We start from the raw sequence: 21358 nt of genomic DNA on the forward strand, positions 1-21358 counted from the left end.
AACAACTGATTGGTTCAAAATTGGGAAAGGAGTACGACAAGGCTGTATATTGTCTCCCTGCTTATTTAACTTATATGCAGAATTCATCATGCGAAAGGCTGGACTGGATGAATCCCCAACCGGAATTAAGATTGCCGGAAAAAATATCAACAACCTCAGATATGCTGATGATACTACCTTGATGGCAGAAAGTGAGGAAGAATTAAAGAACCTTTTAATGAGGGTGAAAGAAGAGAGCGCAAAATATGGTCTGAAGCTCAACATCAAAAAAACTAAGATCATGGCCACTGGTCCCATCACCTCCTGGCAAATAGAAGGGGAAGAAATGGAGGCAGTGAGAGATTTCACTTTCTTGGGTTCCATGATCACTGCAGATGGTGACAGCAGTCACGAAATTAGAAGACGCCTGCTTCTTGGGAGAAAAGCAATGACAAACCTAGACAGCATCTTAAAAAGCAAAGACATCACCTTGCCGACAAAGGTCCGTATAGTTAAAGCTATGGTTTTCCCAGTAGTAATGTACGGAAGTGAGAGCTGGACCATAAAGAAGGCTGATCGCCGTAGAATTGATGCTTTTGAATTATGGTGCTGGAGGAGACTCTTGAGAGTCCCATGGACTGCAAGAAGATCAAACCTATCCATTCTCAAAGAAATCAGCCCTGAGTACTCACTAGAAGGACAGATCCTGAAGTTGAGGCTCCAGTACTTTGGCCACCTCATGAGAAGAGAAGAATCCCTAGAAAAGACCCTGATGTTGGGAAAGATGGAGGGCACAAGGAGAAGGGGACGACAAAGGATGAGATGGTTGGACAGTGTTCTCGAAGCTACTAACATGAGTTTGGCCAAACTGCGAGAGGCAGTGAAGGATAGGTGTGCCTGGCGTGCTCTGGTCCATGGGGTCACGAAGAGTCGGACACGACTGAACGACTGAACAACAACAACAACATTGATTACTGCTTTCATTTTATGGATCGATGGTGTCGTTGGATAGTACATTTCATGTTAAATTGCTGTTTTAGGGGTTGTTTTTAAAAGTCTGGAACGGATTAATCTGTTTTGCATTACTTTCTATGAGAAAGCGCGCCTTGGTTTTGGAACGCTTTGGTTTTGGAACGGACTTCCGGAACGGATTAAGTTTGAGAACCAAGGTACCACTGTACTAAGATTGTTCTGCCAGCTCAAGCATTTCCACCATGGAGATGAAATGATCTCCCCTCCTCTCCTTCTGGGTGCTGTTCTGGGGTTTCTATTGGTCCTCACAGCTCAGTTTTCAAAGAGGGCCAGATTTGATGAAGTGAAGGGCCATGAGGGCCGACCAAAGGACCAACCAAAGTTGTTGAGCTTTTTTCAGGGTTGAAGTTGTTGAGTTGTTTTTTTTTTAAGGATTTCACCCCAGGAAATAAACTACCACAGGGGCCGGATTAAACCGATCGGTGGGCCGGATTAGACCCCCGAAGCGGGCTTTGGTCATTCCTGTCATAGCTAAATGGGACCTGCACTTTCAGAGACGGTCTGAGCATTGGGGGTCAGGGGGTAGCCATCTTGTCAGCTTCCTGGAGGCATCTCTCTGACTCCTGTGCTAGGCTAGATCATAGCTGTCAACTCCCCCCCCCTTTTTAAGGGAAATTCCCTTATTCCGAATAGGATTCCTCGCAAGAAAAGGGAAAAGTTGACAGCTAGATGGGCTAGATGGACACTTGTTATGGCCCAGCAAGGTTAGCATATTTTTAATGCATGGCACAGTTCATGCATAGTTTATAGCTTTCACTTCTGAAGATGGGTGGTGCAGGTGTGGTTTTTGTTTTGTTTTGTTTTGAAATGGGAACACCCAGCTTGGTCATTTAATCCCTTTTTGAGTGATGAAGAATTCTGTTCTTCGTAGGAAGATGAGGGGCCAGACTGCTGTTTCTGTCATCGGGGCTGCCACTTCGCTCAATCCGTTTCACGAGTTAATAAATAAACTGCAAGGGAGACTTTAATTGTGTCTGATGGGAAGGGAATCAGGCCCTTCAGTTTGCGAGTGTGACTCAACAAGAGGCAAGGGTTGTTAATTAAATGTGACTACATCATCCGGGGCCAACTTTTGCAGTACTAGGAAATAAATGAAGCCGACACGCACTGTGTGGGACTGTGTCAGTCAGGCTAGAAATGTAAGCACTTTCCATGCTTCCTTCACCCCTTCCATTAGCTTCAACCCATTCCAATGTAGCTGAAATGTATGCCAAACAGGTCCCTAAAGTCACTGTCGCTTGATGTTTTCCTGCACAGATTCCAAGAGAATGGTGGCAGTCTTTCAGAAAAAGAATAAAAGGGGGGCGGGCCGAGGTTTTACTGTGAGAGAACGGTTGGGGTGAACTGCTTGGCTCTCATTCATTTCAATGGAGCTCCTCCCAGTGGAGGTTGTGATCTAGATTTTCCATTAAAGTACTTCTAATTCTAACTGAGAATCTGGGGCACAACCTCATTGAAATGAACATGAGCTGTGCAAGATTACTGGAAATGTTTTTTTTTTTAAACCCTCACAATGTAACGTAACTAGGGTGGAATCTAGACACATATTTTTTAAAAACGCTGAGAAAATAGTTTTTAAAAAAAATGTTTTGAAAAATATATTGAATTTGTCATAGCTCACCATCACCATCTAGTGTCAGATTTGTATAATACACACTTACAACGTTTTATTTGCAGCTGTATAGCTGAGTCCTAGGTTGGGGTGGAGGAGGTTGATGTTACAGATCCGGGGTCAGCAAACCTTTTCAGCAGGGGGCCGGTCCACTGTCCCTCAGACCTTCTGGGGGGCCAGAGTAGATTTTGGGGGGGGGGGTGAATGAATTCCTATGCCCCACAAATAACCCAGAGATGCATTTTTAATAAAGCACACAACCAAGATGCGTTTTAAATAAAAGGACACATTCTACTCATGTAAAAACACACAGATTCCCGGACTGTCCACGGGCCGGATTTAGAAGACGATTGGGCCGGATCCAGCCCCCGGGCCTTAGTTTGCCTACCGATGTTACAGATAGTAGACAGTAGGTGGCTATTACACTCGTGCAGCCTCCTTTGTGCAACTTTACAAGTTTATCTGTTTTTTTAAAATAAAATTTATTTATGTTTATATTGCATTACAGATATTGATAGCTGTATCAAATATAATACAAAACCACCTACAAATATATTACAATGATTGCTCAGTTGCCCAACTGTCAATCTGTGTAAGATGATGGCTTTAGTGATTCACATTTGCACCCACTGCAAAGAATGTACACCCTGGATTGTATGTTGCAAAATGGCCACCTTTATCTGCTGCATATAAAGGCAGCAGGCTACATGTGTGTAAAACTCCAGGCATGTTCAGTCCTGACCAAACAAACAATAGAACAGGAAATCTGCTAAGCGGAAGTGTTTTAGTATGCATATATTTTTTAACTGTGTGCACTAAAAAAAAAAAAAATCGGGGGAAATACCAGTATTCTTAAAACGTTCACAAGGCAATATTTTTTGTCCAAAGCTGGGCTTGGAGAAAAGCAGCCGTTTGGTAAACCTAATTCCTGGATTCTGAGGTAAATGAAATGATGAGTTTCTAATTGTGCTTTGCTTTCTCCTCTGTAGAAATGGACTGATCTATGTGACGATGTGGAGCTTTTGACAGCGGTCTGCACCTCTCAGGACCATGTGACAGGTGCCATTTGAGATAGTTTCAGAGTAAGTATTTAGCTTGCCTGTCCTTTCTGCCATGTCTTCATTTGGGAGCCCCCAGCAGTAAAAGAGTGCCAAGTCAAAACTCATTTCCAGACCAGAGTTATTTCCTCTGAGATCTGCAGGGCCCCAAAGATTCAACAGCAAAGCGGTTGTTGGGACATCTGAGGACTGTGGCGGCAGGAGTGTTGCACCTCATTGCCTCTTGCATCTGCCACCTCCTTGTAAGGCAGGGTCAACCACTTGGGTGCTGACCTTTAAAGCCCTAAACGGCCTCGGTCCAGTATCCCTGAAGGAGTGTCTCCACCCCCATCGTTCTGCCTGGACACTGAGGTACAGCGCCGGGGGCCTTCTGGCGGTTCCCTCGCTGCGAGAAGCCAAGTTACAGGGAACCAAGCAGAGGGCCTTCTCGGTAGTGGCACCCTCCCTGTGGAACACCCTCCCACCAAATGTCAAAGAGAAAAACAACTACCAGACTTTTAGAAGATATCTGAAAGCAGCCCTTTTTAGGGAAGCTTTTAATGTTTAATAAATTATTGCATTTTAACATTCTGTTGGAAGCCGCCCAGAGTGGCTGGGGAAACCCAGCCAGATGGGCGGGGTATAAATAAAAAAATATTATTAAATTATTATATATTATTGGCACCCACAAAGGCCTTCACTGCTGTCCCTGATCAGGGCCCTCAGATTTTTGAGCTTTCATTTAAAACAATAACAATAAGCATTCAGTCCTTTTAATAAGAAAGTTATCAAGCAAAATGTGCAGGTATCCTTCTAAGCAATTTCTGCGAAATGAGTCACCCTGCCAGTGTTTTTAGCCAATGAGTGAAGTCAGACCTCCTCCATACCTATGAACAGCAGGCCTCTTGTTCCATTCAGTGACTCCATCCAGTCTGCCTTGCTGCCTGCTGTGCTTTGAACTCTCTCTCAACATCAGTAGGATAGCACAACTGCTCTCTTCCTTCTCAAACGCTACCTTAACCAGCCATCCTTTCCTCTGTCTTCCATTTTCCCATGGCCTGTTTTTAGACTACCAGTTCCTTCAGGCAGAGCTTGTTCTTCTTTACCCCCATGTTACTCTGTGAGATACCATCTACGCACTGATGCCACAATACAAACAACAATTTGGTGAACATCTAGCTAGGTCCTGGAGGGTGGGGTAGCTGCTTCCCACTGCTGATAAGAGATCAGAGAATGAAAGAACGGGATTGATTTATCTGTCGCCTCTGTTCTGTCTTGCAGGCCCAGCGCACCCTTCACTGAACGTGAGTACCCCAAAACATTTCAAATCCTGCTTTCTGTTGGGTTGTGCATTTGTTGTTGATTCCAACCGTGAGCTGCTCTGTGAGCTGTTGATGGGCAGAAAGGCGGGGAATAAATGTGCAGACAAATAATTTTAAAAATATATTATAGAAGATTGGCTTCACTCAAAGGTTTGCAGAAGTCTTTGAGAAAAATACCAAGAGGGCAATAATCATAATCATAATAATCATAATAATAATGCTTTAAGGGACTGAACGTGCTCCGTGGCCATGCTGGTTGTGTGTGAGTTTGGATCGGAATGGAGTATTCTGACATAAGGCATAGCTGGCTGGCTGAAACATTCAACAGGAACACTCCACACCACAACATTTTGTTGCAGGTCCCACTTCTAGCCCCAGAGTGGCTGGGGCAACCGAGTCAGGCGGGCAGCATATAAATAATAAAATTTGCTTTTATATATATATAAAAGAGATTGCTAAATAGAACCTTCTTGCCAAATAGCCCAGTGCTCTGTGTACCCCAAAACTGCAATGTTCTTTAAGTTCCATTCTACAGGTAGCTGCAGAATGAGTGTGTCCTCTTTTCAAGCAGAGGAAGTAACCCTTAACCTCACTGAAAGGGGATTTCGTGTCCTCAGCATCTGAATGAGAAGCACAAGAACTCTGGGTGTCTGCTAATCCCTTTTATACACCCCAATCTCTTTGCCAATTGCCAATATTGTTTTAGGGGTAGCCAATGGGGTGCCATCCAGGTGTTTTGGACTACAGCAGGGGTCCCCAAACTAAGGCCCAGGGGCCGGATGCGGCCCAATCGCCTTCTAAACGGTCTGGGAATCAGCATGTTTTTACATGAGTAGAATGTGTGCTTTTATTTAAAATGCACCTCTGGGTTATTTGTGGGGCATAGGAATTCGTTCATATATTTTTTTTCAAAATATAGTCCAGCCCCCCACAAGGTCTGAGGGACAGTGGACCGGCCTCCTGCTGAAAAAGCTTGCTGACCCCTGGACTACAGCATCCATCATCCCTGACCATTGACCATTCTGATTGGGGCTGATGGGACTCCATTAGCCCACTGGCAAGAGCAAACGTCTCCTTCTGACTGACACTGCCCCATTGGCAATGCAATCCATACCCATTTGCATATCTTAAAATTAAACACATTCCCCGCCATTTCTCCCATGACACATCTTGGATACTCAGGTTCAAATATGGCATGGTCTTGGGACCCTTTGCCTCAATTGGCTTTGCCCTTCAAGACTGTCCAATCAGACTGCAGCCGGAAACTCGTTGTTGTAGTGACAGCGACTCTGCTATTTTTCCTGTTGTTTCAGAGTATCCCTTTCATCCAGCTTCAGTTTAATCACCTCTTGTCTGAGGTAATCCATCCCACCGTAGATAACAGACACTTCACGTTTTGTCCCCAAGAGGCCACGTTGTTCAGTCATCATGCAATCTCACCTTACTGTTTTAGGCTGGCAGAACCAGCCCTCCCTGCGAATGATGCTGAGCCACATGGATGCCTCAGGTGGCAGATCAGGAAGGGAGGGGGAAAGTTATCTCCCTCATCCACCTTTCACAGGACCAGCCAGCCACCTGCCTGCCATGGACTGACTGGCTCGTAGCCAGCCATCATGGCCACAGTCTAGGGCGTGTCATTTGAGGGGCTGAAACTTAATCTTTGCGAATTTCTTCAGTTTTAAAAATATGCTTTGGGCCGTGAAGAATGCCAATCTGCTATTGATTTTTTTATGTGACTGGACATTTAGCTCAGTAGGTTTATGTTTGATGAAGAAGCGCACAAAAAACATTTGGGAAACCCAAGAATGTTAATTTTACCTCCTGGAAATGTCACGCTAAATAAGAATAAATAAGAATATTAATCTATAACCGCAATCACATTTGATATTTAATATGCCATTTTACACAGGTACTACTTACCAAGCAAAACCAAATTGTGTTAATTTAACCAAAATATATTTTGAATTCTTAAGTCATGTTACAACTTTCCGGAACCCCTCATTTTTGGAAGTTGAAAGTTGAAATATTCAACATGCCCCACTGCACTGCTCCAGCCCACCTGCTAATGCCACTGTTGCCTCTGCCCTCTTCCTCCTTGTGCAGCTGAAAAGGTAACAGAGGCATGGATGCCTCCTTCCTCTCTCTGAGGAAGTGATCCTCTGACAATTCTTCCTCAAAGTGAGGCATTGAAGGCAAAGTCACCTGGAGAGCACCTGGGCTGCTGCCAATTTGGCGCAAAGGCGGGAAATTGCTTTATAAAATAATCGTAAAACTTCCAAGTTATTTATGAACGATAAGCATTTTATCCCCGCTTCTGATGTGTGGCATGAAGGCTCATAGTTCAAAACGGGATGAGGCAATTACCTTCCTTTAAAAATAAAAATTTGTCCGAAAATGTGTGCTCTGTGATGTCTTCCTCACAATAAATTCTTCTTTATTGGAAAAAGCCATATGCCTGCTGTTTTCGAATGGAAGGGCAATATTTGAGATCTCTAGATGCAAACCAACATTGAGAACAACCCCGACATAGTCTGTCGAAAGCTACATGCTACCAAGGCAGTAGTACGGTATAAGATCTGTATTAGTTTTGGAGAATCTTTATCTTGCCATTTCAAGACTTTTTGGATTTGTCCTTGGGAGTATCTAGATACAGAACTGATCATTCCAGGAAGCAAGCCCCGGATCCAGGGCTATTGCAGAGGAAAATCAAATACTATGAGATGTTTAGTGTGTTTTGTAACAGATTGATCGAGGAATCAATGCAAACTTTCATTTGCTTTGGCTTTTAATGAGACTGGTGATGTGATGTGCCTCAGCTGTTCTTTTAATTAGGAATAAAGGCATTACACAACCCGAAACTCAATCTGATCCTCAACGTCGTCAGAGCTAAAAGTCATCTTTAATGTTTCCTTTTAAATTCCCAATTCCAGCAGCACCCCAGAACCGCTACCACACCAGACAAACAAACAAGTAATATCTTTTAACTCTTGATCCCACAGATTAAATGTGGCTCTTGCTGGTTAAATCTTGATTCTGATTTATTTACAAAAGGTAAACATGTTGAATTGATTGCAAAGCTGAATCTTGTGGACAAAGTATAGAAATAATAAAATCTTTACTGAATTAAAATAAACTTCTTCATAACATTAGAATCCTAGAGTTGGAAGAGACCACAAGGGCCATCCAGTCCAACCCCCTGCCAAGCAGGAAACATCATCAAAGCATTCCTGACAGATGGCCACACATTGTTCCAAATAGTTTGAATGAGATTACATACTGAACTACATACTGACTAAACACAGACTGAGCTCTATACCAGGGGTTGACAAACGTACCCAGCCTTGGGCCGGTTCCTCCAGCGCCAATCGCGTGGCAGGCCGGAGGGTGGGGGAGCTCACACGTGCTATTTCTGTCGCACTTTTGGGTTCCGGAGTGCCGGAAATAGCTTTTTATTGTTGCTGAAAACTTGGAGTCGTTAATCCTTTTCTCTTTTTGTAAATAATTTTTATTGATTTTTTCAAAAATAATAATAAAATAAGGATACAAAAATCAAACGACCACCTAACATTTATACTTCTAATAAAAAAATCCTACTATTTTACAAACCTTCTTTTGAGGTTTGAACCTCAAGACTTCCTTCCACCCCCTTCTACTGGTTCTTTACATCTTTCACAATTCTCTGCATTTTGTTATCATTTTTATCCACTTGTTAGACCTCTAATTCTTTACTACTTACAAGTGCTTAATCTAAACCTGCCAATGTACCAACCTGTTTACAGTATTTCTGCACATGCACAATAATTTTTCCCCGTTCTTTTTTAAACTTCTCATTGTCAGAGTCTCTTGAGTTTTGCCGTCAGTTTTGCTATTTCTGCATAGTCCATAAGTTTTATTTGCCATTCTTCTATTGTTACACAGTAGAAACAACAACAGACAGTCACAGTGTCTGTACCACAGATAAAATACAAAACCGTGTATATCACTAGATAGAATTGTATTAATATGGAACTAAACTGACAATATCATCATACAATAAGCATTCATAGATATTTCCTCACAGGCAAAGCCTTTGCCTCTGAGGAAATATCTATGAATGCTTATTGTATGATGATATTGTCAGTTTAGTTCCATATTAATACAATTCTTCTATTGTTGGCAACAGTTGCCAATCCTTTTCAATCTATGGCAAACCACCCAGAGATCTACTAGTTGTACACCTCAGTCTTAACTTCTGCCTATCCTTGCTATAGGGATTCTGAATTGTTACTAGTTATCTTTGTTGCTTTTCTAGAGTTTGATGGAGAATCGGTCGGATGACAGCAGGAACTGTTGTAATCACTGGAGGAATACTAGCGACAGTGATCTTACTGTGTATCATTGCTGTTCTGTGCTATTGTAGGCTACAGGTAAGAATCTATGCTTCTGTGGGCTGTTTTGCTTCTGTATCCAAAGAAAGTGTCACATTTTAGGCAAGAAACAGCTCTACTGCAAGTGCACCAGAGTTACATGGTGTGCTGGTCCCGTGGGTCACCTGAGAGGCAAGGTCCAAGTCCGATCCGTGGTCAGAGGTACAACGTGAAGGCAGTCCGTAGTATCTGAAGCTGGGTGCAGGGCAGGGAGGCAGGCAAAGTCAGGAACAGGTAGGCAAGCAGGGAACCAGGGCGGGTCAGGAGCTCAGGCAGGGAAGCAGGACAGGTTTCAAGCAGGAACACCGGCAGGTACTGGTCACCAACAATGTTGCTCCTGCAACCTGGGGCTGGGGCTGGCCGGCTTTTATCTGCCCCGAGGCATAGGGTGGCCCCGATCCTCTGGAGACTTGCCTCTCCTGGCTTGGAGGCGAGCACTCCTCTTGCGGGAACTCAGTTCCCTTCGCCTCTCTGTCCTGAGCCTCTGCAGCTCAGGAGAGGCTGGAGGGTTATCTGACCCAGAGGCAACCTCAGCTTCCTCTGACGGGGCTGGGAGTGGAGCACCTGCAGGCAATGGGTCCTCCATCCCCTCAGGAGCCAGAGCAGACTCAGCAGATGCCTGCACCTGAGGATCCAGCACAGGTGAGGACCCTTCAGACTCAGGCCCTAGCCCTGGCTCTGCTGGTTCTGCAGGTGGGGAATCCTGTGCAGGCTGGGATCCCTCAGGTTCAGCATCTGAGTCTGACTCCCAGCAAACATGGGAAGGGTGGAGAACATGCATGCATGGCCCAATCAGGATTCATGGCTGTTTAAAGACACATGTCCATGTTTGAATGCCATCCACACTTTATGTTTGCTGTGGGAAACATGGGAGTCGCACCAGTATTTCAAATATATTAGTTCAGGTTGAAATCCTGTGAGTAAACGCCACTGAAAATAGTAGTACTGTATTTGTTTCTGAGTCAACACACATAGGATTGTTCTGTTAGCAATTTTTGCAGGAGTCCTGTAAAGTAGGTCAGTATTATCACCATATTACAGGTGGCTGAGGTTCAAAGTGAGATGACAGTTGAATAAGGGCCTTCCCAGGTCGCAATTTACACTCTCAGACACCATCAGGGCTGGTCAGACAATTTCTCTGCACGGATACAGAATTGTGCTAAGTCCAAAGAACCTCATTCCAATTATGGGTGGGGTGAAAGGCAGAAGTGGGAAGGGCAAAAACCAGGCGAAAGAATTAAGTAATATAACATAATATGAAGTGAATAAGAAATTAAAAAAATTCCCCCAGTGGAACAACTTAAAGCAAACCAAAATAAATTAGAATAAAAACAAATATTTTATGGCACTTATCTCTGGTAGATAGCTGTCTGTCTCTATTTTAGTTTTGTGTGTTTTTTATTATTACAAGAAAACATTGTTGACAGTGTAGGTCTTTGCAAGACTGTTAACTTAATAATAATACACAATGCTACCAAACTATACAACACTATAAACTACTGCTTCATTCAGTTCAGAATGTTTCTCCAGATCTCTTTGCAGAAGTCAAAAGGCATTATATATGAATTGGCATCTTCTGTATACATGCATAATTAACATATAGTACATTTAGACCTATAAAGGAGTTGCCAGTCATTTTCATGCATAAACCTACGCAGGCGATGTTCACCTCTCCCATTCGGAATGGAAGGAACCTGAGCATGCTCAAGTTACGGCCTGCCATTTCGCCCTGCATGGTGAATCTTTGCCCTCAAACGCAGAAACGCCACATGTGCAACACATATCTTCCTTCCTTCCTTCCTTCCTTCCTTCCTTCCTTCCTTCCTTCCTTCCTTCCTACCTTCCTTCCCTCCTGCAAACTCACGTTCACAGACCCCCTCTCAAAACCTCTTCCGGCAGTATTCTAGAGCCACAGAGCTCACAGCCTGCAGCTCTCTTAAGCCTCTGCGCATTGATCTCTCCTACTGCCCTCCCCACCACACTCTGAGCCTCCAGCAGCATCTCAGTGGCGCTGCGCACCTTCCCTTCTTTTGCCACTGCCTCCCCTTTGGCCAAGAGCAAGGGGGCCGAGCGCTTAGAGCTGCAGCTCTTCTGCCAGGAGACCAATGGCATATACCATATTTTTCGCTCCATAGGACACACTGGACCATAGGACGCACCTCATTTTTAGAGGAGGAAACAAGGAAAAAAATATTTTTCTGGTTTTCCTCCTCTAAAAGCCCTGTTTTTTTGAGGATCAGCTAAAAGTTTTGCAGCTTTTTTGCAAAGGGAAAAGCCCTGTTTTTTTGAGGATCAGCTGAAAGTTTTGCAACTTTTTTTGCAAAGGGAAAAGCCCTGGGGTTTTTTTAGGATCAGCTAAATGTTTTGCAGCTTTTTTTTGCAAAGGGAAAAGCCCTGGTTTTTTGAGGATCAGCTAAAAGTTTTGCAGCTTTTTTTTGCAAAGGGAAAAGCCCTGGTTTTTTAGGATCAGCTAAAAGTTTTGCAGCTTTTTTGCAAAGGGGGAAAAGCAAAGCTCCTTTTGCAAAGGGGGAAAAGCAAAGAGGAAAAGCCCCATTTTTATGGGGTTCAACTCACATTTCTGAGAAATCTTAAGGAAAGGGAGCCTTTTCTACTGTTTCCAGACAGATAATCTAATCAACCAGTCACATGTCCTGGGGAAACAAACAACCTCCCTCTGCAGCACATTCAACAAAGGAGGGCGGGGCTGAAAGGGAGCCGGGACTCTTATCTCTCTCCTGATCTCTTGCTGATCAGCTGCTGAGTGGGGTCCTTTCAACACCCCCTTTTCTCTTTGTAAAATAAAAAGCATGATCCTCTTTTGGCCCCTGGGCAATTCAGCTCCAGGGACCTCCATTCTCTCCATAAGACGCACAGGTATTTCCTCTTACTCTTTAGGAGGAAAAAAGTGCGTCTTATGGAGCAAAAAATATGGTACTACGTCAAGGAAAAGCTGCATGCTCCAAAGGAAGCAGACGTTTCTCAAATATGTGGCCTCCCCACAGCTCCTTGGCGGTGGGGGTGGGGGGAGAACAAAGGGAAGGTGCCTGGCAACTGGCCAAACTTCTGTACCCAAGAAGGGGTTTAAATTTCCCGTGCCTGGTGTTGTAAGAAAAAACTGCTCCTTTTCCTTATGGGGTAACAAGAACCCATATAGAGTCCTTATGTAGGTTCTCGGTAGGAGAAAATAACAGAGGCCAACCAGAGACTATTGGGAAGCAAAGCAGCTAGTAAGCCTGATCTTTATTAAACTGTTGCAACAGGGTCCCCACTCCCCACATGCAGGAGGAAGGAGGAATCCAGAACCTTGGTGTGCATTCTCTTATATCGACTTTTGAAATTGCCCACCCTGGAGCCCAAGACCACCCCCCTGAAACATCATACATACATCACAGAAGGAGGCGGTCAACAGCAGAGGAGGCGGTCTACAGCAGAAATCCTGTTTTGCCAGGGTACCTGATAATGGTCACTGACTGCATTACCTGAGCAGTCTGGCCATTCTTTTGTGATGGTAAATACTCAGTTCCCGAATCCAGCTCACAGGCTCACCCTATTCATACACAGATACGCCCTTAAGACAGGATTTGTGAGCAAAGAGGCTATGGGGAGGTTTTCCCATTTCCTCGGAGAAACATTTGAGGTCATAAAACTTTATTACGGTCATAGACCAGCAAAAGAGAAAATAAAACGATAGTACATGATATAAATATTTCTTAAATATCGTCTTTTAACAATACTATTTCAGATCCCATGTTAGATTAAAATTAAGCTAAAATTTAATGGGAGATAATTCCATTTAAGTATTATCTGCTATGGCTTGGTGGACGGCATTATCGCTGTTGTTAGTTGATGTCATGATGTGTCTCATTTGAGGTCAATTTGGGAGAGTCAAAATGATTTCAGGACTACTTTCCTCTACTGTTTCAGACACGTGGTTTATATATTTATGTATGTGTTTGCCTGGTACATTTATGAACATTTATTTTATATCTTAGACCTTATAACACCTGGCATCATAGGATGACCGGTGAGAGGGTTTGGCCAAAACAGCCTCATGGGTTCAACAGAGAGGCTATGGTGGCCGCCACTATACTAAAGACATGCTAAGCATTATTCTATATTTTAATGCACTTTTGATTTTGCGTGTGCCACACCTCACCACAGTTCTTTCCCTCCTGCTTTAGTATTATTGCTGCAAGAAAGATGACGCTGATGAAGAGGAAGAGGAGGAAGAGGAGGAGGAGCAGGAGGAGACCGACCTTCCTTCACACTCGCACTATGCCATGTGCAACGCTTGCAACTCTCGCATCATGGACGGGCAGAGCAGCAACTCCTTTCCGCCCCACGAGATTAACAAGCCAGGCAATCGGAACCATTGCCCGGCCTGCTCCCCCTATGGCTCCCCCTTTTACATACGGACCGCCGACCTGGTGCGTAACGGGGGCGAGAGGATCACCTACATGCCTACGTGCTGCAAAGAAATGGGGCTGCCCCTCAAAATGGCTGGCCTCCAGAGTTTCCCGGTGACCCACCACCACTGCATCGTACACGAGACCTTTCCCAACTCGAGGGCTTTCAGTACAGAAGTCTGACCGCAACCGGTTACGGCCGTAGGGTGCTTCGGTGTGATCCCCTTGGGGCAGTGGGGATTGCTACGGAAACCTTTCAACAAAAACGGAACATGCATCCAAGACCCGACGTTGTTCCTGATCGTTGCAGCAAGGCTCTTCTTATTAAGAGGGAAAGTAGTGACATTGCGCCCAAGACATTGAACTTGGTGGTTTTTGAACCTGCAAGCAGTGTTGGGTCCGCTGAAGGGTCTTGTCTTAGGAGGGCTATGTACAGTACAAACTAACTAACTTGTATTTAAACACTCTTGCAGGTCCACCCTGACCCCACATACATCTTTGGTGTCTACATGTAGAAAACCCTATTTGTCTCTCTCTCTCTCTCCAAAGCAATAGCCACTGGTCTCCCTTGACAGGTAATATGAGATTCTTTCCAGTAGCACCTTAGAGACCAACTGAGTTTGTTCTTGGTATGAGCTTTCGTGTGCATGCACACTTCTTCAGATGGTATCTGAAGAAGTGTGCATGCACACGAAAGCTCATACCAAGAACAAACTCAGTTGGTCTCTAAGGTGCTACTGGAAAGAATTTTCTATTTTGTTTCGACTATGGCAGACCAACACGGCTACCCACCTGTAACAGGTAATATGAGGGCATACTAAGTCAGCCAACACACCATTTATTGGGCACTGTCCTATCCAGTAATGATGGTGGCATTAGCGAGAAGGACGGCAAAATCCTTGCCAAACTCACTTCCAATGCTCCTGTTCGTTGGAAGTGGAGAGGAGGAAAACAAATAAATGGAATTAATAATCCTTGTAATATAATAGTTACAAACGGAATGCTATTCTCTGTACTAGAATGTAAAAATAGGTGAACCATTCTCTGCTTACTACACAACCACACACACACACAAACACACAAGCACGTAATATGCAAAAGATAAAGGAAAGGAACTGGGAGATTGGGAAGTGGTGTAACTAGCATTCTGCATTTGGGTGGCTTTCCTATTGCAAAAAAAGAGAGACTGTACTCTCAATTTCCTTAACTCTCACAGGCTTTCATAGAAATGATGACTTCTGACACCCACAAACTGCACCACTGAAGAGTTAGTGGCCTCTCCCCACTCCCCTTTCCCTAGTATTCAAAACCCATGTTTAGGGCAGCCTCCTGATACACCTTTGATGAAACTGCAAAATATAATATTTTTTTATAAGTAAGTCCTGCTATGGAATGTGGAGGATTACTACAAACCATGTTTCACAAGGCTAAGAAGGGCCACGGGTGAAGTGAGTGTTGAAAGCTAATGCCAAGCTTGAGAGTTTCGTGAAATGTGCAAGACAATATCATGCGCCTCTTTAAAAAGAACTCTGGGTCTGCGGAAGGATTTGTTGTACTGGGTTGCGTTTCGATTTGTTTCTCTCACAATGTTTGCAACTTCACCCTTTGTTATTTGTCAAGTGTTGTTTCTGTATTTCAGGCATGTCCAACAGGTAGATCATGATCTACTGGTAGATCACTGGACATCTCTGGTAGATCACTGGCTCCCCCCCAAAGAAACTCAGCAACTTGGGCTCCCCTAAAAAAGCTCTACGTCTTTGCCCTGAAGCCCCTAAATCAGGGCTTTCCTTCCTAAAAAAAAGCTCAACTTGGACCCAAACCCCCCAAAACATGGATCGCTTTCCTTCCTAAAAAAAAAAAAAAAACCTCAACCATCTCGACCTGAACCCCCAAAAAGGGGGGTCGATCACTGCCAGTTTTTAACTCTGTGAGTAGATCGCAGTCTCTTGGAAGTTGGCCACCCCTGCTGTATTTGAATTACTAATAGCTCCATCCGCCCAGGAGGGTCTTTCAGGGTCATCCGTCACCAGCTTTGCATGGAAGGTGTCTCAGTTGGCCAGTTTTTCCAGCTATTTGGACCCTGTCCAGTTGAATAAGCACAATGGTCCACTGCCCTTTGAAGCGCTTAAATGTTGGCTCTCATCATTTATAGCACATTGAAAGCACAAGGTTTCGCCTAAAGGATCCTGGGAACTGTAGTTTACCCCTCACAGAGCCACATCCCCCAGCACCCTTAACAAGCTACATTTTCCAGGATTCTCGGGCAGAAATGATGCACTTTCAGTGTATCGTGTGCCCGATAACATTTTAAGTGAGGTGGGCATGATCTGGAATCTGGATGGAAGCACTTCACCCTGATAACCACGGCTCCACTGGTGATAAAATAGTTTTCTAGATGGTCATTTCAGGTTGCATATAGACCTAGCATGTCAACAGGAAGGTTTCGTTCTAAGCAAACGCTTTCTCATGCAAAAACTCCTTGCATACAGAAAACGGGAGTGTTAGGGAAGGGAGAGGAGTACAGCACACACATTACAACCAGGAGGTCCCAGATTCAATCCCTGGCATCTCCAGATAGGGCTGGAAAAGTATCCTGTCTAAAACCCTGGAGAACTGCTTCCGTTCAGTAGAGACAATGCTGGACTTTGCAGGATCTGACACAGATGGACCAATGAGCTGAGTTAGGATAAGATAGCTTTCCGAGTTCCTAACCAGAAGACTAGGTTTTCTAAAAAATCCTTTCCAGTGTAGGAAGTCCCTGCCCACGGAAAATCAGTTCTGCAATGTAAGAATATTTTTGGAACAGTCATACCACCGCCTACTTGCACACAGAAGCGGTAACAATTCTAACACCCAACGAGCTCTTTTTAGAGTTTCTGCACAAGTGGGAGTGTTGATGTATAAAACTGGTGGCCTCCATATGCGGGAGAAGTCTCTTGGACTTCTATATGCAAATGTGCCAAAACCAAGGCTTGGTCGGTGAAACACTAACATTGGCAGCATGGTAAAGGTAAAGGGACCCCTGACCATCAGGTCCAGTCGTGTCCGTCTCTGAGGTTGCGGCACTCATCTCGCCGAGGGAGCCAGCATTTGTCCGCAGACAGCTTCCGGGTCATGTGGCCAGCATGACAAAGCCGCTTCTGGCGAACCAGAGCAGCACACGGAAACGCCGTTTACCTTCCTGCCGGAGCGGTACCTATTTATCTACTTGCACTTTGACGTGCTTTCGAACTGCTAGGTGGGCAGGAGCTGGGACCGAGCAACGGGAGCTCACCCCGTGGCAAGGATTCGAACCGCCGACCTTCTGATTAGCAAGCCCTAGACTCTGTGGTTTAACCCACAGCGCATGGTAGGTAACTAGAAATTCTGAAGCAAGTGTGAGAGTGAGAGATTGGGCTGGATGCATGCATGCATGGACTGGGGAAAGGGTTCACCTCCTTCACCACTGTTGCATTCCCAGTCTTAGTGGGTGTGTTCTGCTGGCCACATATCCCTCCCTCCCAAACATCAGCCTCTAGGATAGTGGTCCCCAGTTAGCTAAGTATTGCAGACCCTCTGTTTTACAAAAGGCAAGCTACAGACCCCCTATTTTTGAAAAGTTTTCTCTCTCTATGGTGGTTTTCATGATGTGAATGGTGCCACATGGGTGGGTTATGTGGACCCCTTGAGATGTGCGGATCACAAAATGGGAACCACTGCCCTAGGGGCTTCCCACAATCTCTGGATCGAGCATGCGTTTGTCAAAGCAAGGCAGTTTTCTGGACTTGTCTGGAGCTCAGGGGTGCAAGAAGAGGCACCCAGCAAAGACCTCACCCTCCAGATGTTTTGGACTACAGTTCCTATCATCCCTGACCACTGGTCCTGTTAGCTAGAGGTGATGGGAATTGTAGTCCCAAACATCTGGAGGGCTGGAGTTTGCCTATGCCTGCTGTACTTGTAGCAAGCTCAGGGGGGGTGTTTAGACTTTTGAGACACTAGAGACAAGAATTACATAACATTCACAACCTGGTTACACAGAGTTGCTTGTCTGGAGAGCCTGGCATGGAGTGAGAGCAGCCATTTCACCCGGAAGTCAGTCCCATTGCCTCAGCTGGGATTTACTATCAGGAAATGTGCATGGGATTGCAGCCTCATTCTGTTTCAGCAAAACATGCTGCCAAAATCTTTTGGCACTTGCAAGACATAAAATGTATTGGGGTCCTGAGCTTTGAGCCTGTTTCATCAGATCCCTGCAGAGGTCTAGAATGGGTTGCAGTTGGTGGGGGCGGGCGGGGGGTAGCAAAAGCTCAAACAAGAGCCTCAAATGTACATTTAGAGTGACAGGTGATCTGTCCTAAAGCAACCTGCTAATTTTGCAAATCCACCCAAGTGGGTTTTGTACAGCTTTGTGAGCTGCCAACAGTTCTTGGAACCTGCAAACCATCTGAGGACTCACTGAACTTCCTCTGTGGATGGTTTTACACACACACAAACACACACACAATTTTCCACACTGCATCTTTCCTTGCTCGGAAAATAGTCACAATCCACCAGATGTTAGTCATGACTAACACCCAGAAAAATGAGATGGTTAACTGGGCCGTTCCGCCAGTCTGCAGTGAAAGGATGCAATTTTAAAATGTCCCTATTTTGTGTTTTGTTTTGTTTTGCTCTGTTTTGTTTTGTTTTGTTTTGTTTTGTACCTGCATTCCAGGAGAAAACTAACCTGGCAAGGAGATAGGTTTTATCCTAGCTGCTTCTACCACCTCCTCCTTACTTATACTGAATGTGCAGCTTTTGCTAAATTCCAGTGAAAGCAACACAATGGGACCGACGGAAATCCATAATATACATTGCGCTACATGAAAATGAAGACCGACCCACACATAAAAATGGCCTCCAATTGGTTTCTGGGCGTGATTCAAAGTCTTCGAACTGATCTATTTGCCCTAAGCCAGCCTTTGTCAACCTGGTGCTGCCCAGATGCTCTGGACTACAAGTCCCATTAGCTCTAGCCAGCATGGCTGATAGGAGTTGCCATTCAAAACATCTGGAGGGCATTAGGTTTGCTAAGGCTGCCTTAAACAGTCTGAGGGGAGGGCTCTCCCGTGTGATCCTGCCAATTACATCATTATTGGAGACCTGCTTTGGATGTATTCACCACCAGAGGTTGGGTGAGTAGCAAGCAGGGACAAGGCCTTCTCATCTCCTGGAAATGTTCTCCTGGCGTCCACTCTCCTTTTCCAGTGCCAAGTAAAAGGCAAATAAGACGACTTCTTAAATCACCTTTGCCGCTGCTACTCTGACTGTCTAATACTTCATTTCTCAATGGTTGCATTGTTTTTTATTTTATTTTATTTTGTCAGCTGCCTTGAGAAATGTTTTAAATATCTAAGTAAGAATCCTCCTGTCATGGTGCACATAAAGGAGAATTTTGTTTTTTTAGCTTGCCCGTTCCCCTGGTGTGCTAAATTAGCGCATGATGGGAAGTTCTTGGTTTTTAAAAAAAAACTAAAATCAGGACAATAGTTCTGGGCACCACAGTTCAAGAAGGATACTGACAAGCTGGAACGTGTCCAGAAGAGGGCAACCAAAATGGTCAAAGGCCTGGAAATGATGCCTTATGAGGAACAGCTTAGGGAGCTGGGTATGTTTAGCCTGGAGAAGAGAAGGTTAAGGGGTGATATGATAGCCATGTTCAAATATATCAAAGGATGTCATAGAGGAGGGAGAAAGGTTGTTTTCTGCTGCTCCAGAGAAGCGGACACGGGGCAATGGATTCAAACTACAAGAAAGAAGATTCCACCTAAACATTAGGAAGAACTTCCTGACAGTGAGAGCTGTTCGGCAGTGGAATTTGCTACCAAGGAGTGTGGTGGAGTCTCCTTCTTTGGAGGTCTTTAAGCAGAGGCTTGACAGCCATCTGTCAGGAATGCTTTGATGGTGTTTCCTGCTTGGCAGGGGGTTGGACTGGATGGCCCTTGTGGTCTCTTCCAACTCTATCATTCTATGATTCTATGATTGTGCGAATAAGGGAACAGTGCTATGCTCCCCAAGGACGGCTGTTGAAGCGGTCTCTCAACTTGTGAGAGGTAACTCAGGCTGTTTTCTGGAGAGCTGAAGCAGAACCTGAACCAAATCTTATGTTCGGGGCACATCCCTAATACTGCTCATGTCCTTTGGCCGCCACCATAGAGTTTTTGAGCCCTTCCCACAAAAATCTGGACCCCTGATTTTCAGAGAGACAGTTGTCTGTTTGTATTCCAATTCTAAAATGTTCACAGTCGTTATTATTCAGCCTGTTGCGCTTTGTGTATTGTGGACTACAACTCCCATCATCCCTGACCACTGGTCATGCAGCTGGGGCTCATGGGAGCTGAAGTCCAACAACATCTGGAGGGCGCCGTGTTGGCTACCCCGATGCAGCACGTGGTTCACATGGCCTACCCAGCTTAACGGGAGAAATGGCTGTTTCTGATAACAGATTTCCCACTCAAATTTCATTGCTTTCAGCAGTATTTAGTGGCAACTAATTTCATCTGGGTTGCATCCTAGAGTTCTCTACTCTTAACAAGTGGACTATCTGAAGATGTATGCAGAATTTATTTTGGTCCCCTGGTTACCGGTTTCTACTCAAGCGATTATTTCTGTGGTAATATTGCTCCTGTTCGACCCACACGCCTTAATTTAAATCCTATTTGCAAGGTTTAAGAGAGTTGTCCTGATGCAGAAGGGAAATTTGTGTGCAGTTCTTGATGGGAATATTCATCATGCTGCTCCACCGCAATTAGCTGAGATATTGCGGGGTGGTGCACATTTTATTTTTATCTTTATTTATTCCACCTACGTATAAACCGCTTGATCACCCAAGCTTCTAAGTGGTTTTTGTCTAAGGCCACTCATTGCACACAGCAAAGTGCAAACTGGACTGAGGAGGTTTTTCCAGCCAACTGTTCATGCAGGAACATCAGCCCCTGCAGTAAATATGGTTTTGAGAACAAACTACATTTTTCTTTTCATGGTTTAATGAGGCTTAAAACTACTGCCAGGTATTTAAAGTTAGGTTCAAATCAAGGCCAAATTGCAACTCGGCCATTGTGACCCCCCAACTTCTAGAATTAAAATGAGCCGATATTGTGCTCATCCAAACCATGTCACAATTTTTGTAGAGAGAAATTATTATTTCGGGGCTAAGTGGTCTTTTGCAGCCACATGCCCATCTTCAATTAAAAACTTTCCCTCAAAATCTTTGCAGAACAAAATCCCAGTAGTATCTCCGCTGTATTTGCCATCCTCCCCAATGGAAGTGGGCACGCTGGCGGGGGGGGGGGGAGGCCAGATAGCCCAAGATACCCTGGTCCTTGCCTTGTGCTGCCACCCAAGCTCCTGCATCCAAACTGGAGTGTTGACATTCTGCGCTGCACATCTCTCCTGGGTTCATCAAGGGTAAAGGTAAAGGGACCCCTGACCATCAGGTCCAGTCGTGTCCAACTCTGGGGTTGCGGCGCTCATCTCACGTTAATGGCCGAGGGAGCCGGCGTACAGCTTCCGGGTCATGTGGCCAGCATGACTAAGCCGCTTCTGG

General features: G+C 44.8%; 1 protein-coding gene across 1 annotated transcript in view; it reads left to right on the forward strand.

The window, feature by feature from the left end:
- Nucleotides 1-14373, forward strand: part of FAM163A (family with sequence similarity 163 member A) — a 103938-nt gene extending 89565 nt beyond the window's left edge. The window contains exons 2-5 of the mRNA XM_033151302.1: nucleotides 3613-3705; nucleotides 4942-4964; nucleotides 9274-9388; nucleotides 13570-14373. Of these exons, the coding sequence (XP_033007193.1) occupies nucleotides 9296-9388; nucleotides 13570-13977 (501 nt within the window). The 5' untranslated portion in view covers nucleotides 3613-3705; nucleotides 4942-4964; nucleotides 9274-9295 and the 3' untranslated portion in view covers nucleotides 13978-14373. The remainder of the gene's footprint in view (nucleotides 1-3612; nucleotides 3706-4941; nucleotides 4965-9273; nucleotides 9389-13569) is intronic.
- The last annotated feature ends 6985 nt before the right edge of the window (nucleotides 14374-21358 follow it).

The sequence above is a fragment of the Lacerta agilis genome, chromosome 6, assembly GCF_009819535.1.
Source record: "Lacerta agilis isolate rLacAgi1 chromosome 6, rLacAgi1.pri, whole genome shotgun sequence".
Classification (NCBI taxonomy): domain Eukaryota; kingdom Metazoa; phylum Chordata; class Lepidosauria; order Squamata; family Lacertidae; genus Lacerta; species Lacerta agilis.